Source organism: Aptenodytes patagonicus, chromosome 4 (genome assembly GCF_965638725.1).
Source record: "Aptenodytes patagonicus chromosome 4, bAptPat1.pri.cur, whole genome shotgun sequence".
Classification (NCBI taxonomy): Eukaryota; Metazoa; Chordata; class Aves; order Sphenisciformes; family Spheniscidae; genus Aptenodytes; species Aptenodytes patagonicus.
In genome coordinates, this window is record NC_134952.1 from 56,745,705 (window position 1) to 56,766,341 (window position 20,637).

A 20,637-nucleotide genomic window follows, 5' to 3' on the forward strand; every position below is an offset into this window, starting at 1 on the left:
TATACATTTCAAACATGGACCAAAGTTTAGTCAGCCTTAGATTTGGAAGTCATACTGAAGTTCACCTCTACCTTTCAGAGTAACTTATCACAGGAAGAACATGTGCTTACTCAAAGTTATTTTGAAATCCCCCTGCAGCATGAATGGCTACTTCCCAATAATATAAACGAACACCAATAATGGTGCGCTGAACCTATGATCTTCAGTGTGATTACCTGATGAGCTGCATGCTGGATCTACAACATATCCTGAGCAATAAAAAGTTCTGTTTAAATCAAGGAAATGCTGGAACTCTTCAAACTTCTCCGACCTTATCCTCAAGCTCTAAGGATTTTAGGAATGCCACCTTCAAGATCTATTTTACAAATAGGTAAATGCATTGTTAATTCACGCAAGCCACCTAAATCTGCCCAGCACGCAGCAGAATCTTTCCCTACAAGTTCTGCAACAGCGCTCGCATTGAGGTACCACCTTACTGATTCAAAACAGGTTAACTTCCAAATGTGTTGTTACAGCCATCTACATCATTGCAAAGTGTGCGTCAGCAGCGTGACAGTACCCATAAAATGATATATGTTTACATCATCATCCATCTATTGATTTTCAGCTAACTACACACTTAAATAGTTCATACCTGATCTTCCTCAAAGCTTCCAACAGGAAGGTTTGGGTTATTAAGCGGTTTCAGAAAAGAGACTGATGTCAGTAGGTAACAATATTTCAAAGGCAAGCCCAATAGTCCTAGGCTGCACTTCAGGGTATTTTCTTCTTCAGTTCCTTGGCTCTGGGGCACAAAGAGCAGGCACAGCTAGTCTCCCACTGCAGCTGGCAGTCAAACTGCCCCAAGACTGCCCTGATCTGAGGCGCTGACACGGGTTTTTGTAATAACTGGTCAGTGTGGATCCCCTCGGCCAGCTACATCCCTGTGCAGCATTGCTGGCTTGCACTGCAAAAACCACCATCAGTGGCCAACTCCTTGACCGAAAGCCCCTAAACATGGGGGTATTCAGAGAGGCTCTTTTCCACTCAAATCATTCAGATGCCCTCCTGCAGAGTCAAGTCTAGAATCAAACACAATTGCTCCATAAGCAAACATAGGGGCAGTGAGCATGTATGACATGGGACAGGAGTCTATGTGGAAACCAAATCAAAGATAAATGGACCTGAAACCAGGAAAAGGACAAGCAGGGGGCTAGTACACCAACCTGCAGTAGTACAGTGTTTGGGAAATTGCCACAACACAGATGCAGATAAATGCTGCTGGGGTCCCTGACTTCGGAAATCTGGTAGATCTGTCACATCCCACCCATAACCGGGGTGGCTGAGTCTGAGCGGGAAGGGAACGAGACAACAGGCTTACTTATGGCACCTTGCTGTGACCTCCCTGCTGCATGCCGCTAAAAGAAAGTTTGCCCATTCCAGCCAGAAGCTTTGACTTTCTTCCATACCCCTTCATATTTCCTGCTTCTGAGACTTTCTTTTCAGGTTCATTGAGCCATACCTTCTTTATTGCCTTTCTAATGTTTTATTAGACAGGTGTAACTATCTCTGGATGTATTCTGCTGCTCAGCAGCTGCTTGGGATTGCTGAGTAATAGTTCTGGCAGTACCTGAAACTTTACAAAGCTCAGTGATGAAAATCAGCTTTCCTAAGCAGAGCAATGATGCCTGATGGTGAAACACAGCGATCATATTCTTCTAGAGCTTCTGTGCAGCTTTTCTTTTTAATGTTCTGTTCTCCAACTCCATAGTGGCCAGGGAAAAAAATTGACTTAAACTGAAACAAGGAAGATTCAAATTACACTTCAGAAAAAAACTTTCTCTGGGCACAGATAGCAAAAAAGGTAGATTGCTTGGAGATGGTGTGGCACCGTCATCTTGGCAGTCTGTAAGACCTGGTTAGACAAGCATGCCAGAGCTGATCTTCCCTGGGGACAGCAGGGTGAAGCAGAGAACTTCCCTGCCTGTTTTTCTACAGTTTTGTTAACTTTGTACAGCTGCAGCTGGGATTCAAAGAAGGATCTTTCTTTAAGAAATGCCTGAGAGCACTGCATGTAAATATTTATTTCTGTTATCAGAAACTAATCCCTTGTCTTTTCCTATTACAAAACAGTACAGTGATTCATCTCTGCTTCCAGTGCAATGCTTTAGTGGGCCACACCTGAATTATGCAAATGCGTCCATCTTGAAAACCTTGAGAATAATACAGCCAGGCCTGTAGATTGCAAACAAGGAATAAATGTGCTTTCTTAAATAACGTGCCACAAGCTAGAACACCAGAGTGCCAACCAGTGCTATAACTTGCATACAATATGTAAATCCAAAATGCAAAAAAATTAAAAGAACATTTAATGACCTCCAAAGCCAGCGGTATATGCTGCCAGTAGAGCTCTGTTGGCTTTCCTTTTCAGTCCCACCTCACCTTTTCTGTGCGCATCACTGTACAAGGGGAGGTGGAGGCAGTGTTATGCCCACCACCAGCATATCTTTGGATCAAAAATGCAATTATGGTTGTCAGGTATCGGTAAGATAAATAGGTGGAAAGAAAAAGCTCAGAGAAGCAAAGCAATTTACTGCCTGATTTTAGCCTGAAATCAGAACCAAGAGGGGCACTTAACCACTGAATAAATGTTCCTACTTGTTAAATAATCATATCTGCCATTATTGAACATACTAAATCCATTCCTGAAAGGAGTGATAAAATCGTGGAATTCAGCACTGCTAATAACTGCCTTGCAATGTCTTCAACTGGCAGTTCATGAAAGGATCCAGATCTTAAAATGTTACAGCAGCCCTTCCCCTCACACCCTGGAGATATTTGAACATAGAAAGATCACAGACTTTTCTCAAATTGGCCTTTATCCACCATTTCTGTTTGTTTTGTCATTATTTACTCACAGTTGCTATTTATTGTCCCAGGCTGTTCTGCTTGTAAACTGATTTTAGCTAGCAACTGCCACAAATGCGATCGGATACAGAGATGGTATTTCTTTTGCCTGAAGAACATCTGGCACGAAGCAACTTATCTTTGTATCTTCACGATATGATCCTGAATGCTCCTTTCTGTATCACTATAGGGCTGGAGTTGGGAATTGTAGGAATGGGGACAACAAAGTGGTTCATGGTTTTACTTTACTGTAGATCTTTATGTAGGTCATAATCCTCTGAATTGCATAGGAAATTGCACAGGACTGCTACCAGGACTGTAACTAAAACTGCTTACTCTATAATCTATTTTTTTTAATCAAAAAGTTGGATGCCACTTTGGAACAGATATTGTGTCTCTCCAGCTTTGACTAGAAGTCTTTCAGAAGCACCTTCCCACGGACACAAAGATATCCCCTCCCGAGAACCACTGCTTTAAGAAACATTAACAAATTTTGAAACCAAAGGAAATTGTTGGAATCACCCACCAACCCAGCCTTCTTTCAATTATCTTCCACCAAGACTTTTATCAGTAACTCCCAAAGCATTTCCAGCCGGCCTTTTATTTCAAGATTTCAGTTGCTGTTTGATCCAAAATTGAAACAATCTGTAATGCTCTGCTGTATCTGCCCCTATCTTTCTCAACTTCTGAGTTCTAGCTGGGTGCAAGAGCTAATGTACCTTTAAAACTTAATTATCCAGCTCAGTTTTACACTTCTACAAAACATCTTAGCTGTTTTCTCATACAGACGGGCACTGCATAAATTCTTGGATTTTATATTCTGCACATGCAAACCCCCAATCTAGTTCTGAGTTTTGCCTAGGTATCCACCTAGCTTATGTGCCAGATCTTTCTTGCTTTCCACAAGACTTAGGCTTTTGAAAATAGGACTTCACATTGAGCCCAGACTACTGGAGAGCGGTCCAAGGTAAAGATGATGTAGATAACTGATGTGAAGAGATAGATAAGAATAAGTTTCAAGAGTAACTTAAGATCCTCCATTATGTCTAAACTGGTGGACCCAGGCACAATTTCAACCTCAATTAACATTTGGAAAATGTTTTTCATAAGGCAACAAAATACATGCCCAAAAGAGCTATTCCTTTTAAAATTGAAAAATCATCTTCATATTTTTATAGTGCTATAGTGGAAGAAATATGGATCAGCTCTGGGGAAAGGAAAGTGTGAAAAGGCAAAGTGCCAGAATTACTCGCAGATTCTGATACCTTAATAATACTTCATCCTTTCACCTTCCACTGAAGTTGGCAGGCTGAGCTGAACGAGGGAACCATACAGTATCCAAACCTCACAGAACACAACTTTGGCAACTAACACTACTGCCCTTCACCTGACTCCATCCATTCCTCCTTTTAGATATGTCATCATCTCTTTAACACATTATGAATTGTTGTCTTGCAGCATCAGCAGTAGTACCTCTCCATAGGCATTCTAGTCACAGAATTAGATGGAATTTCACAGTTAATGAATCTATCCCTCTGCTTTGTAAAAAACAAAAGTTTTCCCAAATGATCCCTTTCATCAATTTACCAAAGAAAGTTAAGCTCCTTGTACTGCATCTCAGGAAATTGCTATTCCAGAACCTCACTTTCATTTGCTGTATTTGGATAAAGACAATACTGCCCTGTGTGAGATCTCAATGGCAGCTCCCTTTTAATGCGTCCAGCTGGCTATTTGTTTAAGTTGCTTTTATAGCAACTACTTGTAAATCCCGAGCAATCATAAAAAACTGCAGTATGCTGGAAAAATGTTTGCAGCTCGCCCTCTGTTCTGTAGGCAGACAGTTGTGGTCCCCAGGAAGCCATTTTGTTGTCATAGTTTACTTGAAAATTAACTGAACAGCAGTATGAAAGACTTCTACCTTGCAGTCCCTTCCACATCCTTTGAATTTCTTGAATTCCGCCTCCCAACAATGCCCTGCTGTCTCTTACATGTAGCAAAGATGCAGGTATTTTCTGTTAACTCTGTCTCTCTTGTGCTCTTCCCCCATCCATAGACACAGAGGATTCATGAGGAAGTAGATCCACAATCCTATGCCAACCTTGTTGGCTTTATTTAAAAAGAATTGATAAAAGTGCTTTCAGAAACAAAATATACATCTTAACACATGCCCCAGGGGTCCTGACACTTTGTGTCTCCATGTGTGACAACTCAAAATCATCCCGTGCTTCATGCTTCACAGCAACAGCCTCTTCTCCTAATGGGCCTTACAACAAAGCAAATGGTATCAGGCCATTTTGGGCTGCAGGATCAGAAGCTAGCAGCTGCATGGATCCTTTCTTAGAGCTTCTGCTATCAGCTGCCTTCTCTTCTTGAAAAGATTCAATAGCATCTTAGCCTGTAAGTTATCCAAACTTTTGTTGTAATGACAAAGAGCCACACCAGTCACACTCCTCTTTCTCCCCTCCAAGAATAAAAAACCTCCCCACCCTTCTTCCATTTTTTGCTTTTCTCCAGCTTCTTGTGGACAATGCCATATATTCCCACTTCTGGTGAGTACAAAAAGAAAGAGAGTGCACCCCATTTTTCTGCAAAAGACCTTAAAATCACAACAAGAAATCAAATTTATTGTTGACCTCAGAGCCAAAACTTTTATCCTCCTCTTTGTTCCCAAGATGGCCTGCAAAACCAACAAAACCAACAAAAAATTAAATGAGTAGCAGTCACTCGCAGGTACAATGTCCTGAAATAGCTGTGCCTGGAGACCACTAGCTAATGGACTGCTATGGCCCCCCGGCAGGACCAAAAGCACTGATTCTGGTCCACCATCACAGGGAGGGAAAAGTAATCTCTGATAGCTGTGCTTTCTGGGATATGAGCAGTGCTAAGGAAATAACAGCCTGTGAAACCGAGACACACAACATAACCTGTGACTTAGTGTCTGAGTCTATATAATAACGCTTGTAAACTTGGAGGATTTCTAAGGAGACCTGAAAAGTGTACTGGAGTTGCAACCTCAGTGTAACAGGAATCTTACTTTTGTGGGCAAAGCACCATTGGAGACATCTCCGGCAATAACCAGTGGCCACATCGCAAAGTAGATTTCTAGATTTTCTTCCTGTTACTAGATTCAAACAGCAATCGCATGACTACATTTAAGATCCTTACTGGTCAATGCCTGAAAATGCATTTTTATGCTTACTCATTTAACCCCATTAACCCTACTTGATGATGACAATTTCACCCGTTGAAACTATGTAACACTGCACTTGTACTCTAGAAAAAATCATCCCTAAAAATCTTGTCCAAAAGTGTGAATTTTCTTGAACACAAAACCCCAAGGTCAGGTGATTTTATAGTCCTGTGTGCAGCCTTTTTTCCTGTGTCCACGTGCAAATATTAATTCTCTACTGAAATTGGTTATTTCTGGTCATGAATATTCTCATGTTAAAGAGGAAGAGTGCTAAAAACGTAAAGGATGAACTGGAGGTACACAAGCTCTTCCCTCTGCTAACGACAGGCAAAAGATGTGGCTGTGCTGCTGCCATGGCGGCGTGCAGCTCAGAAGCGTCAACAGTAACGGTTCTAGAGTCTCCCCGCATCACCAGCCCTGTGCCTGCCACAGCTGCTCAGCAGAGCAGTCGAGACAGGCTGCCACTCGCTCAGCTGAAGACCCCTACCCGAGGAAAGACGTGAATCCCTGCTACAGGGGGAATGTTACCTGCTGCAGCTAGCAAAAACGTGCTGCCAACCTGGCATCCTGCCACGAAGGAGGTCCTCTACAGCGCTGCTTCTCAGGTAGTTAGACCTTTCTGTCCATTACACCATCACTTACATGCTTTCCGGGTATAGACTGAGAACTGGTGAAAAAGCAATAAATAACGTAAGTTACATCTCTTCTCGAGAGCCCATTAACACAGTTAGATATAAGACTACTCTAAATAACTGCTGTACACATCCTTCGTAAGGAAACGGGAAGCCTTTAAGTATTTTTGAATACTGCAATGATAATCAACGTTTTGGGTGTGATTTTATCTATAAATATGTAAAATAAATATAAAAATGACAGTGCTGGCTGGTAACATCGTTCTGTCAAACGTCCAATTGTTCGTGGTACCGCTGCATTTAATTTTACTAATTTAAATATTAACAATGTCGTAAGTTGCTATTTTGGTAAAGTAACACCCCTAAAATCCCCAAAACATATTGTACCAGCAATTATTGTATATAATACTCTGAGGTTGCTAAATAACTAGTGAGATTATAAAAGTATGTTTCACAAGACAGTTTAGATTACCAAGAAAATCCACTAAACAACTTAGTAAAGAAGAGAACCCTCCCACATAAACATTTTTAAAAACTTCAGTTACGTACAGTTAGTCCTTTATAGGTAGCCAACATAAAAACATAAGTAGGATTATGTAGAAAATCAGAAGCCCCAGAAAAAGGAAAGTATTTTCTGCTCCTACAAGTTACTTTATACACTATTTCGAGTAAGCATTTAATCTTAAGCATATGGAGAGAATATTTTATGGTAAGTACTACACATTTAAAAAAATTATAGGGCTTCGGAAAAGCTAGTCTCCCAATTAATTTTGTTTTTTGAATCTAAGTTGTAAAAGTTGGCTGCGAAATACAAATGCAATCAGGATGTTACACAAAATAGCCATTTTCATTATTTCAATTATTCAGTCAATCCACTACAACCAAAATCAGAAGACGTGTTTTTACTTTTGATATCAGGAGATACAGATATTTTAAATTTGAAAAGAGAGGATGAGCTTGCCAAAAGCTACAAACCATTTCTATGAACTGTAGCTTCCACCCTGCCTCCTCATGCACTGAAATGTGATGTTTCACAGGCGACAAACACTGACCTTGCCTCGGCTGGTTTGTCAGGGCATAGGATGACCTTAACGCAAGACCTTCAACTCTGGAATTGATACTTTTTGTTTTCAGATGGGCAAGCCTCCTCACGTCTGTTGACCTTCTGTGCACATTGCAAAATCTGTCAGTTCACTCGAGTTTTTCCCCGGGTCAGACATAGCTATGGAACAAAAATGTAACCTTGCAAAACATTAAGAGTTGCTTAAAAAGATGTCCTGTCCTTTCCCAACCCTCTTCTCTCCACATAGTCCTTAAAATATGCTGCTTCCTCACCTCAACAGATAACTGCCGAATGCTTATTCCGTTCTCAGCCCATCCAGGCTCTTACAGCCAGCAGCTCTTGCAGGTGAATTTCTTACGTTTGATGAACTTGATTCTGGACCATCACGAAATAGATTAGCTAACCCCTCTGTGTGACATTTGCAAGGTACCTTCAATAAACCACCACTCCTAGGATGTTCCCAATCTTAGACATTATGGTACTGAGTATCCTAAGCAAGTGCCAGAGGCAGAGAACACTGTGAACTTTAGTGACTGCTACTACAGGAAAGGAAAAAAAAAAAGTTAATGGTAATAACAGCTAATAGTCTATTATTCAACCTCTAAAACTAAAATCTAGAACAGATTCCAAGTATTAAGAGACATGGGACTGCCTCTCTGCATACTCAACCCTTAGTAAAAAGATAGAAACCAAAAAGGCCTGGACATCTCCTTTGCTATCATCACTTGTCCCTGCACTTCTCGTCACAAGTCAGAAAGCAATCCACTCCCCCTGCTTCAATATAGTCTGTTACTACGAAAAGGTGTCTCAGATATGCACGGCAAGGAGTGGCTGAACTCCGGAGCAGAAACTGCAAGGAAGTAAAAGCAGCTGGAAAGTGCCCACAAGCAGCATTAGTTGCCCAAGGTAACTACTTAGGAGTGGAGCAGTAGGTAGCTTTCTTCCACCCTCCTGTGCTTACAGCTTCTCCAAATTGTGTATGGAAGAGGTAAAAATAACAAGAAAAACAGTAATTGAAGTTTCTGCTACCTTTCAGTCTACGTGAGTTCATGTTCTTTACTTCACTTCCAGCGTTTGGCCTCAGGTGATCAGCGGAAGAGCCTACCTGCTCTGCAGAAAGACACTCTGCAAGAGAATAAGAAAGGTTACGCAACAAATACCAATTTCAAGTCAGTGTATGAACCTCAGTTCAACCACAACATGTGGAAGTACAACCGGCGTTACTCTCAGCCTAGCTGCTCAGGGGAAAAGTACTATTTCTCCAGGAACATTCCGCATCCTAGGATGGTCTGTCACATACCAGGTAAGAGTTGTTGAGGGACCACACAGATAGCCTGGACAACTGCCCTAGCAAGCACAAAGAGAAATGTGAGTGTAACGCGATTTTGTTCCAAAAGTACCCACTGCTCCCGTTTCCTGTTTAAGAGAAGCATTTCATCAAAAAAAGCCGTTACCTTCATTTCAATACACTAAGCATCTTTACCCGTCCTCAGCAATGAATAATCTCAGGTTGGTAACATAAAGGTTAGCAGCGCTAAATTCTTTACAAGGTACAACTAAAACTATTTCACTAAGACAACTGTCTGGGATTTCTTTTAAGCTAAAATAATTTCTTTCAAGCTAAAATAATTTCTTCCTCTTTCCTTCTGTGCTCACAAGTGTACAGACAGGTTGTCACAATTTTTTTCTCTATTTCACTCTCACCTAAATAATTCTTGTAGCTTTCCAGAAGCAACTTATTACACAATGCAGCATTTAATAACAGTAACCTGGTGCTCTAAAAACACTGTGCTGCTCTGCTGTGTGTTAGATCTAGCTGTGATTACTCTGCCTACACCTGAAAGGAATACAGTCAAAATCACAGTGCCATCTGCATCAGCAGAAGAAATAGTACTTCTAGGGATGGGCTTTTGTTTCAGAAGCTGACCCTGGATGTTTGCACAAAGACATCTTTCTGGCAGCAGCTGAAAGAAAATTGCTGATACACGGCCAGATTTACACTGCAGAAGGCACAGAAGGGTCACGAAGGGGGAAAAAAATCTCTGCCAAGTTCCTTGGAGACGGTTAGAATAAGTAGACAGATATTGCATCAGGATTGGTATTGGTAGTTGATGAGTCTGTAATACAACTTTTGTAAGAAGGGACGAAGGGTGATGCAGGGCCAAATCGGTTCTGAATAAAACTCAATTTCTTGCATCTCAGAAGGGATGCCTTTGAAGGAACAAAGCAAGACTCCTCCTTTCAGATTGACCACCCAGCTTATAATGTACACAATTCTATGTGTCTGTGTGTGCATATATTTATTTTTATATATATAAAATCTACCTAAAGTAAAAATATAGAACATATAAAAAATAAAGTATGTATTTGTGTGTGTGTGTGTATCTCTTTTTCTAGAGCCTGGTAAAAAAGACAAGCTGACCACAGCCAGCAAAGGCCAAAGTCTTACATGGCTTAGCCAGATTAATTTGGTGGATATCTTTGTACTCTCAGCAGAGTAATGTTTAGCTGTAGTTACTTTCTGCTTAATATTTGTCTTATGTCAGACACTAAACAGAATCAAGGTTCTGAAAATCCTCATCAACTACTTAATAGCACTGCTTTTGCCATACTAAATCCAGTTTGACTTACGTTAATGATAAAAATAGTGGTTGTTTATAAAATTCCTTTTACCCTGGCTAAGAAAGGAGGATTCTAGTTCTTCAGTAAATGCTGCAACTCTCATTGAAAACCACAAGCTTTCTAAGAGAGGTGGAAGAATGACACTTATTTCCTGACTTGGCATAGCTAAATGAGTGTGCTTCACCCTACCTGGCCACTCTCCAGATTTTATCTGGAACACTATCACTGTTCAGGCAGTGGTTGATCATACCGTCCTCTGTAACAGACTGCTTATGGCCCTCTGCCATCTATTCAAGTATGCCAAGTTTATTCACTGTTTACACACCATTCCATAAGCCCTGTATTATTACATACAAATTTCAGGTTTGATACCTCTGTTTTCCATTCTTCCAGCACAGACCCTCCATGGAGATCACCTGCTAAGTTAACTGTGTGTGTTTATTGTAGTAAAGACTGTATCCTTTGGTTTTTTGCACAGGATTAAACAATGCTCCAGTCTGTGTTGTAAGAAGCAGCTTTTCAAGAGAACACCCATCTGCTAGCAACACAGTCATCCCCAAGCAAGAAGCTGATCAAGAACATGTGCTAACGGGGAAAGCCAGAAGCAATACATCTGCCAACTGCTACCTTCCAAAGCTGGAGGGTTTCAGGCGAAGGGAGCTAGGCACTTCACAGTCTGTGACACGTGAGTAGAGGCACCAAACTGCCGTATTATACAGCAGCAGCAGAGGAACCTGAGCTGTTAAAGGTGCAACTGGGTCTCAGCCAGAGCACTGTGTCATCACAGCTCAGGTCCAGGTAAAGGGAACATAGGGCAATGAACGTACATTTAAAAGGCAAGTATTTCTTCCCTTCTATGTGTGTTAGTCACCACATCTTACAAGATTTCTCCTCGCTAATTACCCTTGCATCTTTATAGCTTTTAGAGATTATATGCTCACTAGACATCTAATAATTTCACAATTATCAGCAATTATTCCATCCGTAAGCAGCATTCTGCAGTAGTGGTTACACTATAGCACTACAAGCATGCATCTATAAAATACACTTTCCCAGATTTTCTTCAGATTTCTTAGGCATCTCAGCAAATAATTGCATTAATGTACTATGTGAGGTAGTAAAAGCAAACAAAAAAGGAAAGAAATACACCCCCTTAGAGATATCTAAAATATGGCTTGTGCATTTTTGTAATTAAAAATGACCCCCACCCCGATATAACATAAGGTGTACCTTATGGCCTTTAATTTTCAATTTGAGAAAACACTCTGCCTGTTGATTTCCAGAAGGACCTGCGGATGTTCCTAAAAGGATTCAAAATAACCCTACTTCATCTGAAAAGGTAAGGGAAAAAAAGACACAGCTCTCTATTTTGGTGCTCTCTCTCTCACTTCTCAACACTGTAACCTGAATTGACAGTCTCAGACTGCTAAGGAGGACAGTGCAGAACCAAAAAGAGGGATGTGAGGATCCCATGTGTAGAACATGAGAGCTTGTAAGGGAGATGGTAGCTTAGATAACTAAGCTATAATTGTATCATTTTCAGCTCTGTAATGTCACTGTGCTTTGCTAGCAAGAAAAACGGTCAAACCCAATGAAGATGGGAATGAAATTCACTTTGTTTCAAACTGCTGGGGAAAAAAGTCACACTATACAATAAACAAGCACAGGAAAAAGCCTCCTCCCCTCATAACACAAAGATTCTTTAGATTACTTACGGCCAACAGTTTTACTTTTGCTGACACTATTTTGTAGAAGCAGCACGCTGGGGTTTAGATCCAACTTTGCAGCTGTGTTCATAAATTCCAGTAGAAGATTCTTTCTGCAATAACTCTTTAGTCTCAAGCTGCAGGCTATCTAATTACTCGTCTCCTCTATTGCGACTGTACGAGAGCTGAGGGCTAAGCTGGTATTCCATTACAAACGGTATCACAAGGAGGATTGCACACTCTTGAGAAAAAGGGAATGCAAGTGTTGCTGCACTGGTACTGGACAGCAGAGGGCACTACGAAGACGTTTGGCAGTAAAGATGCTAAAAATAAGGACTCGCTTTTCTCCTAACTTTTCTATTTTAACTGCGGGGTGTGGGGTGGGGGGGGGTCTGTCTAAATGTTGCTCTTTGGTTCCTGAGCTGGGTATAGTAAAGGCCATGCTTTATTTTTACTGTTCACTTATACATGCAGAACACAGTTCTTCAAACTGTATTTACTGTGGTTTGGCTGCAAAATAACTACATAATGGACAGATACCGCCATATAGCCACACTCAGTAAACTACTGTTTCTTAATAGCCGTTAGTTGCCTTTTTTTTTTCCTCTGCACTTACAAACAGAACCTTTTGCCAATCACATTTTGATTCCTGGGCCCTCGATAGACTGGTGAAGCCTACACACAGAGAAATGAAGAGTAGTGGCTCAGCAGCACACTACAAACCCATGATGGAATAGCAAACAGACCATAGAGGTCCAGGTTTAATCCCTTCCTCATCTGATTTCCATCAGTAGCTACCTGGCATCACTTTCATTCTCATCCAATGTTATGCATTATACCATGGATATCTGTTATTATTCTCAGTGACTGTGTATTAGAAGCTGTAACAATTAACCTATAGGTGGTCATATTCAACCGAGTAACAGTTTTAGATGTGTTTTCTGCTGCACACTCTTGCTGGGGACTAGTATTAGCCATATACTTCACATTGCTTTTAACTGCTGCTGAAATGGAGTCAAACCATTCCTTTACACATTGTCTTCTATTTTGGAAAAGCTTCTGAAAAAACGATTCCAAGCCTCTGCAGAACCTGCAAATAGGCAGGGAATCCATGTTGCGCCTCCCACCCAGCCTTCCTCTCCATTCGTCAACTTGCATTACAGTCCTCGCATCCAGGAGAATGTGTATTCTGACCTGCACTACCTGGATCGGAAAATAAAGGTAACACGTGAGCGCTACGGTATATGGCTTCCTATGATGTTACACATTTTTATTTCTATTGAGGATGGTGTGGGACTTTGTTGGTCAGATTTCCCTCCCCCCGCCACCCCAGTGTGGAGTCTACTGACTTTTGTATTTAGGATTTACTCTTGAGCTGCTTTCACCTAACTGGAGGTTGCTATTGGCAATCACTGGGGGAGCAATGCAGCTGGCACACGGGCTGAAACTTGTTCTCTAAAAAACAGCCTGCAAATATTACATATCACACGCAAGGGGCTTTATATGTAGTAAATACTGCTTAGGATTTCCTTCCTGTGTCTCTGAAGTGCTGCGTACACGGCACTAGCTCAACATCACCTTTTGCAGACTGGTGTCCTTAGCTGACTGTGGCAAAACTCATGGGACATCTTAGGCTAGGCAATTTGCACAGCTGTAAAACTGCACACTCACACAGCTAGAGCTAAACTAAAACACATGCAAAAACTGCCGCAAATCAGCTTCTCTTCCTTCATGGTAATTATCCTGTACCTCTTCCAGGTGCTGGAAAAACTCAGCAAAATTTTGCAGACAGATTCGCTTACTGAGATCCAAAAATGGCTCACAAGGGCAAGTGAAAAAGGTAACAAACAAATGCATCTGCATCCCTTTCTGAAAAGCACGTGCTCTTGTACATTCACATAAAACCCTGAAATTCTCATAGACCTGAACTGAGTGGGGTTGCTGAGGTGGAAGGAATAGGATCCAGCGAAGTGTGCTTGGCTCAGCTGTGGCTGTGCTGAGCCGTAAGGTGACAGTACACAGAAATTAGTCACTCAGACCTCAGCGCACTCAGGTTTGGTGCAGGGTGGGAAAACGTGCTCTCCCAGTGGGGCTCTGGGCTGCTGTGGCTGGGGGAAGGCAGAAAGCAAATGAAACATGTCTTTCATGTCCTTAAGCCCTTTGAAAATGAGGTAAGGGAACTCCTGCATTCATCCCTAAACATCCAGAGCAGCAAGTGGGAACTTTAATAACATTTCTGCTACTTTCACATTTCAGAGAAAGACTTTGTGTCCAGTCTGATTTATTCAGAACTGACTGACAAAAGCGAGCTGAATTCTAAGGAAGGTACAGCAGAGAACATGAATAATCCGAGTCCGCTAACGCATCTCCCTCCTCTTCAGAGAGGTCCAGAAAGGGAAATGAATTGGTCCAGGTAAAATCTGCAATGAGGTTGCTAGGATTAGGGATAAGCTAAACCTCATAACCAGAAATTTTTGCTTTCTCCTCCTGTGAAAAATGCAACTTTGTGATTGAAGTTTATCATGCACAGCCTTAATAAAAAATGCTCCTAACTACAAACAACTCCACACTCTTTGATATAAATGTAGTTATTACAGGAGCATCACAAAGTTTTAGGAGCACTTGAAACCCCTTTGAGAAAAACCTCCTGTATATTGCAGTGCACAGTTTATACCAGTTGTAAAGTTAGACATTCTTTCTTTTTCACTCAGGTCTTCGGCTAAAGAATCACTGGCAAGTCAAAACATGAAACAGGGTAAGTAATGGAAATTATAAATGTTAAGACACCATGTGTCTAGGATGCTAGTCACCAAACAGCACAGGGACTGTGAATGTTCAGAAGCTCTAACTTATGCCTTTGCAGCAGGACCCAAATTAGAATCATAGAATTCAGTGACAATACAAGAAATGACATTTAGAACCTGAATTTAAGTTCTCTAAGATCTAGATACCCAAGACCCTCTATTCTTGCAGCCACTCAATTGGTTTCTCTTGATATGACATTCATGTAAATCTTCTCCTAACTGGTGCAACTCAGAAATACAGCAAGGTGAGGGACGTGTGCAACTCCATGTGCCTCTTGCTAGAAAGAACGTAGCAGCAAGAGGTACTGATTTAATCTCTTCCCTAAAATCTGCTCCTGTAAGTTATACACAAGCTGAAACTCCTTGTGCCAACGAACTTTGGGATTCGCCCTCATCTAACATATCTCCCTCACTTTGCAGGCTAAATCAGGCTTTCTCAGACTTTTTCAGCTACCAAAGCCCACTTTTGCATCCTCTACCCAGTCAGGGCAAGCCAACAATACTGGCACTCCCAAGAAACACCACTATCACCTCTTCGTGTCCCTTCTGAAGCACGCAGAGGCAACAAAAGTCAGTCCCAGAGTATGTTACCATTTTAACAAAGCCATTCATGCCAGCTCTAATGCTACCAGCATTCACTATTGTTTGTAACTCTACTGGAGGAGTGGGTGAAGGGTAATCTTACATAAGAACAAGAAGGAAAAAGAAGAAACCTCCAAAGCAACAACTTCTGCTCTTCAAAGTGGTGTCCAGGGAGGCTTCTTTGCTAAAGAGTGGATGTGCTTCTATACTCTCAGCTGTGTATGGAACAAAGCCAAACCAGTCTAACACAATCCTAAGCCTAGCCTGATAATATACAGCTTGCTTTTTCAAAATGTTTTCCAGAAAGGAAGAAAGAACGTCTTCTGCTCTCAGCGCTGAGAAACAGAGGTCCAGCACGAGCAGACATGCTGTTCCGAGGGAAGAACTGCAACTGAGAGTGCGCTATGGAAACAAGAGACCATCCCGCCTTCACACTCTATCAGAAGTCTCACCTGTGCCACAGACACCCCCAAACAACAAATATCCCCTTTCCAGTAGAGGCCCCCTATTGAGAGGCACCAAAGCATCTCCCAGTCACTTTCACATATAGAAATATGTAATCTTAGCACTTATATTATAAAGCTATCTGTTCAGACTCCCTGTTATATAAAATAATTTTATGCTCATTATATTTAGTCCTCAAGTGACTCAACCAAACCATGCTGCATAGGTACAAGTGAGCTAAGCGAAAAAAAAGGACAGAGGCAACATTTTCTGGCATCAGATTCATCTTTTTCCGTGACTCAGCCAGGCCTGCACAAAGAGCTCTTGTGTGCAGACTTGACTCCACAGTCACAGACATACTGGGGTAAGAAGAGGGGCACACACACATTATCTGCAGAGATGCACGTCAAGCCCCAGGCACTGGGAAGAAAAAAGACCCTGGATTTTCAAACTCTGGCCTGCAGAGTAACTGCAGATGTCTGCCTCACAGCAAGCTAGAATTTGCTTCCATAGCTCTCATTATTAGCAGAGAAGCATCACAAATTGTAGTACCCAATGTGTGGGGGGGGACAGGATACGGCTGGGACGGGACGACACCAAACAAGTATTAAAACCACCATGCAAACCTCAAGCCATTGAAATAGAGGCCAACAATGACAGAAATGTACCTGGCCCTTTTTCAGGTCTTGTGAGTGAACTGTGAAAGCAGAATAATTGGGGTTTATCTGTTTTAAACATACCTCTGTCAATTTATTCTCACAAAACCAAAGAAAGGTGATAAATCAGCCCTACTTCCGTTTATTTTCCAGAGCAAGATTATTCAGTGCAGACAGGCTCATTCAAAACATCTGGCTGTTTGAGGGGGAAGGAGAGAAATCCTGCTAGCACAGTGTTAAGGAAAGAGGAGCTTAGCTCAGAGCAGAGCTCAGTGTACTCTTTCGAAGAGCCCCTGCCTTCACTTCAAATCATGTTTACTGCAGTAACAACTACCGCCTCCATTCCCGTTTCCCGCTGCAGGAGAGGAGTATGCGAAGACCTGGGGAACAATCTCAGCTCTGCTTTCTCTTGGGGCTCACTCACTGCTGCACATAAGCAGCCAGGTAGAGTGCCGGATGAAGCAGGCTGGTAGGCGTGAAGTAACCTGTAGCTGCAGATCAATGGAGAGAGTACTTGTGAATGGCTGGCAGGCAGCCAGTCACCCAGAGCGATTACTCAGGTCCACCTGCCAACTCAGGCCACAGATGCAGAAACTCATTTGTACAAAATGATTTAAATGGGTATCAATTTCCCAGATATGTAATTTCTATAGAGCTGTATGAGAGTATGAGCCTGCAGGCTGCAGTAAATGGGAGCGGAGCTGGAGAGGAGCTGGCAGTGCTTTGAAACTTCCCTTGTGTCTTAGGTGTAAATACTACAAAGTCAGCTGGAAACCAAACTGGAAACCAAGTGAACTGGAAACCAAACAGCAGGGTTGAGTGACCACACACTGATTGAGCTGCGGTAATGATTTATTGAATGGGCCAGATACTTGACCAAATGCTTTTGGGCCATACTCAGATTGCCTTAATTCCATATAAATCTCTGTCCTGAGTGTTTCTTATCAGCTGTCTCTCAGCATCATGCTGCGTTAGCTGAGCCTGAAAAACTTAATTACGTCTCAGAGGCCTTAGAGGCTCACTACTGAACAGAATCAAAATGAAAGCAACCATGTTAACATCGTCTTTCAAGAGCACAGTTATATTTCCTCCATGAAGCTGACAGGTTACTGAGCAAACATGTTAGAGCCAGAAGGGCAATAGTTTGCAAGGATAGTTACAATCAATTGCATCTTCTCAGTCATTTCCCTTCCCAAAGCATCTGTTACTTTACTTGCTAGATGTCTGAAAGCAAAGCTCCCTCAAGGGCACTTCACCCATCCTAGTAGTAAAGTAAGAACAAGGTTATGTTCAACGTGTGAACTGCAAGATCAGAATTAAAGTTATGTTGGGAAGTGCCTCAGATATGTAGCAACCTGTCGATCCAACCTGTACTTTGCCATTCCCCAATACAAATGTTGCCCAGTCAAGTTTTCATCCTAAGCTTAAGTTGTGCATGTGTCCTCCAATGCCTTCCTTGATCCTACCTGTCTGCTTTATCAGTGACCTGGATTCTCTAGCAGGAGAAGCCGAAGCAGATTCTTACAATCACGTCAGGGCGCAGCAGGGACGGAGAAACTCTTAAGACTACTCTGGCGAGGCAGCTGCATTTCTACGTCCTCTAATAAAATTAGATGCCCCATCTTCTGAACTATCACTTGTCCCTACCCTCAACAGCTGGGAGTCTGCAGTCTTTAGGATCTGTCTGCTGTTACTGAGAAGGTTTGGATAGTACACCAATTTTAAATGGTCATGCATCCATGTCAAGTATTTCTAAATGCTTCATGAAGTGCTCGGGTTGCAAACCAGCATTTCTCTGCAAGTATTTATTTCTATCCTTCTTCAGAGAGGTTATCCTGTCACTGCAGATCTGGCCCGTTCAATAAATATGTAAAGTCTTTGCACTGTGCAGTGAACACAGAAATAAGTATGAGTTATGCACTTTAGCATGGTAACTAAATATGGGCAGGTTTTCAGAGCTTTCAGAAAAAACCAGAGCTGAGCTCAGGTAGCTGCGCCGCCATTTAAAACAATTTCATTAAGCAGTTAAGAATAAAATGCATTAGAATAACATTGACTATTATCAACTCTACTCTATAACTTATTCACTGTAGGTAAGTAAAGTAACACTTTAGCTCTATCTGACAATGGCAGGAAGCCAGAAGAAACACACTAACAGCGTTCTCCAAAGAAAATAAATCATGTCATACACCTGGACTGCACAATTTAATCAGGGTGAACCATCTTCCCCAACCCGCCCCCCACCAGTTTTATATTAAACAACAGGAAAAAATATATAACAGATATTCCCTGCATCAAGATAAGAAGAGATTAAACATACTGAAAAGCCAAATGCCAGATGCAGGATGCCTAGAGGCCCCTGACTACAATTAAACGAACTTGAAAGCCACACTCAGACTCCCATGATTTCTCACAAATCCCACGATACAGATTTCTGGTCACTTTACTGTTTTCAAACAGTTGCCCATTGCTGCAGAGGTAGGAGGTACTACTTGGGAAGTCCATGCCCCTCTTCACAGAGGCAGCCAGGGACACTCAGGGGTTGAAAAAAAAATGACACAGCATATGAAACACATCAGAGTATGTATTTCAGGATCACAGCGAAATACAGCACAAGACCAAGACCGCTCGGGATGCTTTTCCCAGGGATGTCAGCAAATGGCCACCCTACTAGCCTCCACTTTCACGCTGCAAAAAGAAGCTGGAAAGGCAGGAGGACTACCTTCCTGGTCTGTCATGAGGAGTTGTGGCATCATGGCAGGGACTGGAGATGTCACAAATGGCACAAGCCCTCTTGCTTTTACAAGCTACTCTCTCAGACTCTCTCACAAATAGGTTTCAGTTTCTCACACTTGATCTGATGCTGGGGTGATTTTCATGTGCTCCAACCAACTCAGCTGTTTTCATCAATAAATTTACATTGAACTCATTGCAAGAATGGCCCTTCAGGGCTTCTTGAATCGTCACTTTTCCCTGAGGACTTCTGCATAGCTGCAGCCTGCTGCCTGAAAGTGAATCACCACTTTACTCTAGCATGATCGTGTCTAGTGCTGGTGATTCCACCAATAAACAGCCAAGCATCTAAAGCATTTAGAAAAGGGTTAGAAATCTTATCGGTGCGAATCCAGGTCCCCCAAGAACAGCCTTTTCTAGATGGCTGCAGAACTGTAGGATACTGAAAGGCTGCGGATGGCAGCAGCAGTCAGATGGCTGTGCCCATCGAAACCCCAGTCTACTCTTGCTTACTGCTCTATCTCACCGGTTAACACATCCTGAGGACAGCATCCTGTAGAGACAGCTCATGACAACAGGCATGAACTTCAGCCTGGTATGACCTGATTAGGTTAGCACAGAGAAAACATAAACAGCAGCAATGGCAATTACTGGCTAAAGCACCAGTGAGGACAGGAAGACCAGGTGATCGAGACAAGCAACGCGTATGAACAGGCAACAGCTAGTCACCAAGCTGCTGTGACATTGTGGAGTTAGCACTAGGAGCCTCCCAAGAGCAGCATGACAGACCATCTTTTTCTTCTGCCTATTTCTCCATAGACAGGTAAGCTTCGGATTTGCAACCACTTGATTTAAAAACATGTGCATGGGTGTGTGCGTTTACACACACATACACACACCTTACACCTAATTTCACTAGTGAAGATGTAAGACAGGCTTACATGTTGCAAGCATGTTGCAAGCTGCAACATGCTTCCTTCACGCCACAAAAATGCTCTGTCAGCAAAACAATTCCGTAAGATGCTTTTGGACCCTTTCCAAATGTCTCCAAAGTCCCTGGTTTGTCTATGCAACCTGCTCTTGAACTCTCCAGCCTGCGTAAATGAGGCACATGTATGAAATGGTCTTAAGAAAACCTTAGAGAGACTGAAGAGTCTTAGATCAGGTTTAATAGGTGCTATGTGCATTAACACGCAGAACCTCAGCTGTAAAGATGTAACTCCTTGTAATTTTACTGCTTTACACATTTATATCAGCAAATCAGTGTAATACATGGTGGGTATACTTATGCTGCAGTTTTTGTTACAGAAATAAAAACA

The 20,637-nt window shown here is 42.1% G+C and overlaps 1 protein-coding gene across 1 annotated transcript; it reads left to right on the forward strand.

The window, feature by feature from the left end:
• Window positions 1-8,971: 8,971 nt before the first annotated feature.
• Window positions 8,972-15,328, forward strand: C4H4orf17 (chromosome 4 C4orf17 homolog). Its single transcript, XM_076337539.1, has 7 exons — window positions 8,972-9,074; window positions 10,872-11,078; window positions 11,677-11,732; window positions 13,156-13,320; window positions 13,858-13,939; window positions 14,356-14,424; window positions 15,324-15,328. The coding sequence occupies exons 1-7, from the start codon at window positions 8,972-8,974 to the stop codon at window positions 15,326-15,328; spliced, it is 687 nt and encodes a 228-aa protein (XP_076193654.1).
• The last annotated feature ends 5,309 nt before the right edge of the window (window positions 15,329-20,637 follow it).

What these genes read in the sequence shown, in the direction of transcription:
- C4H4orf17 (XM_076337539.1), top strand. Translation starts at nt 8,972, where the DNA reads ATGTGGAAGTACAACCGGCGTTACTCTCAGCCTAGCTGCTCAGGGGAA. An exon ending in ACCTGGATCGGAAAATAAAG is followed by an intron (nt 13,321 to 13,857) that starts GTAACACGTGAG and finishes TACCTCTTCCAG; the next exon opens with GTGCTGGAAAAACTCAGCAA. An exon ending in CACAAGGGCAAGTGAAAAAG is followed by an intron (nt 13,940 to 14,355) that starts GTAACAAACAAA and finishes TTCACATTTCAG; the next exon opens with AGAAAGACTTTGTGTCCAGT.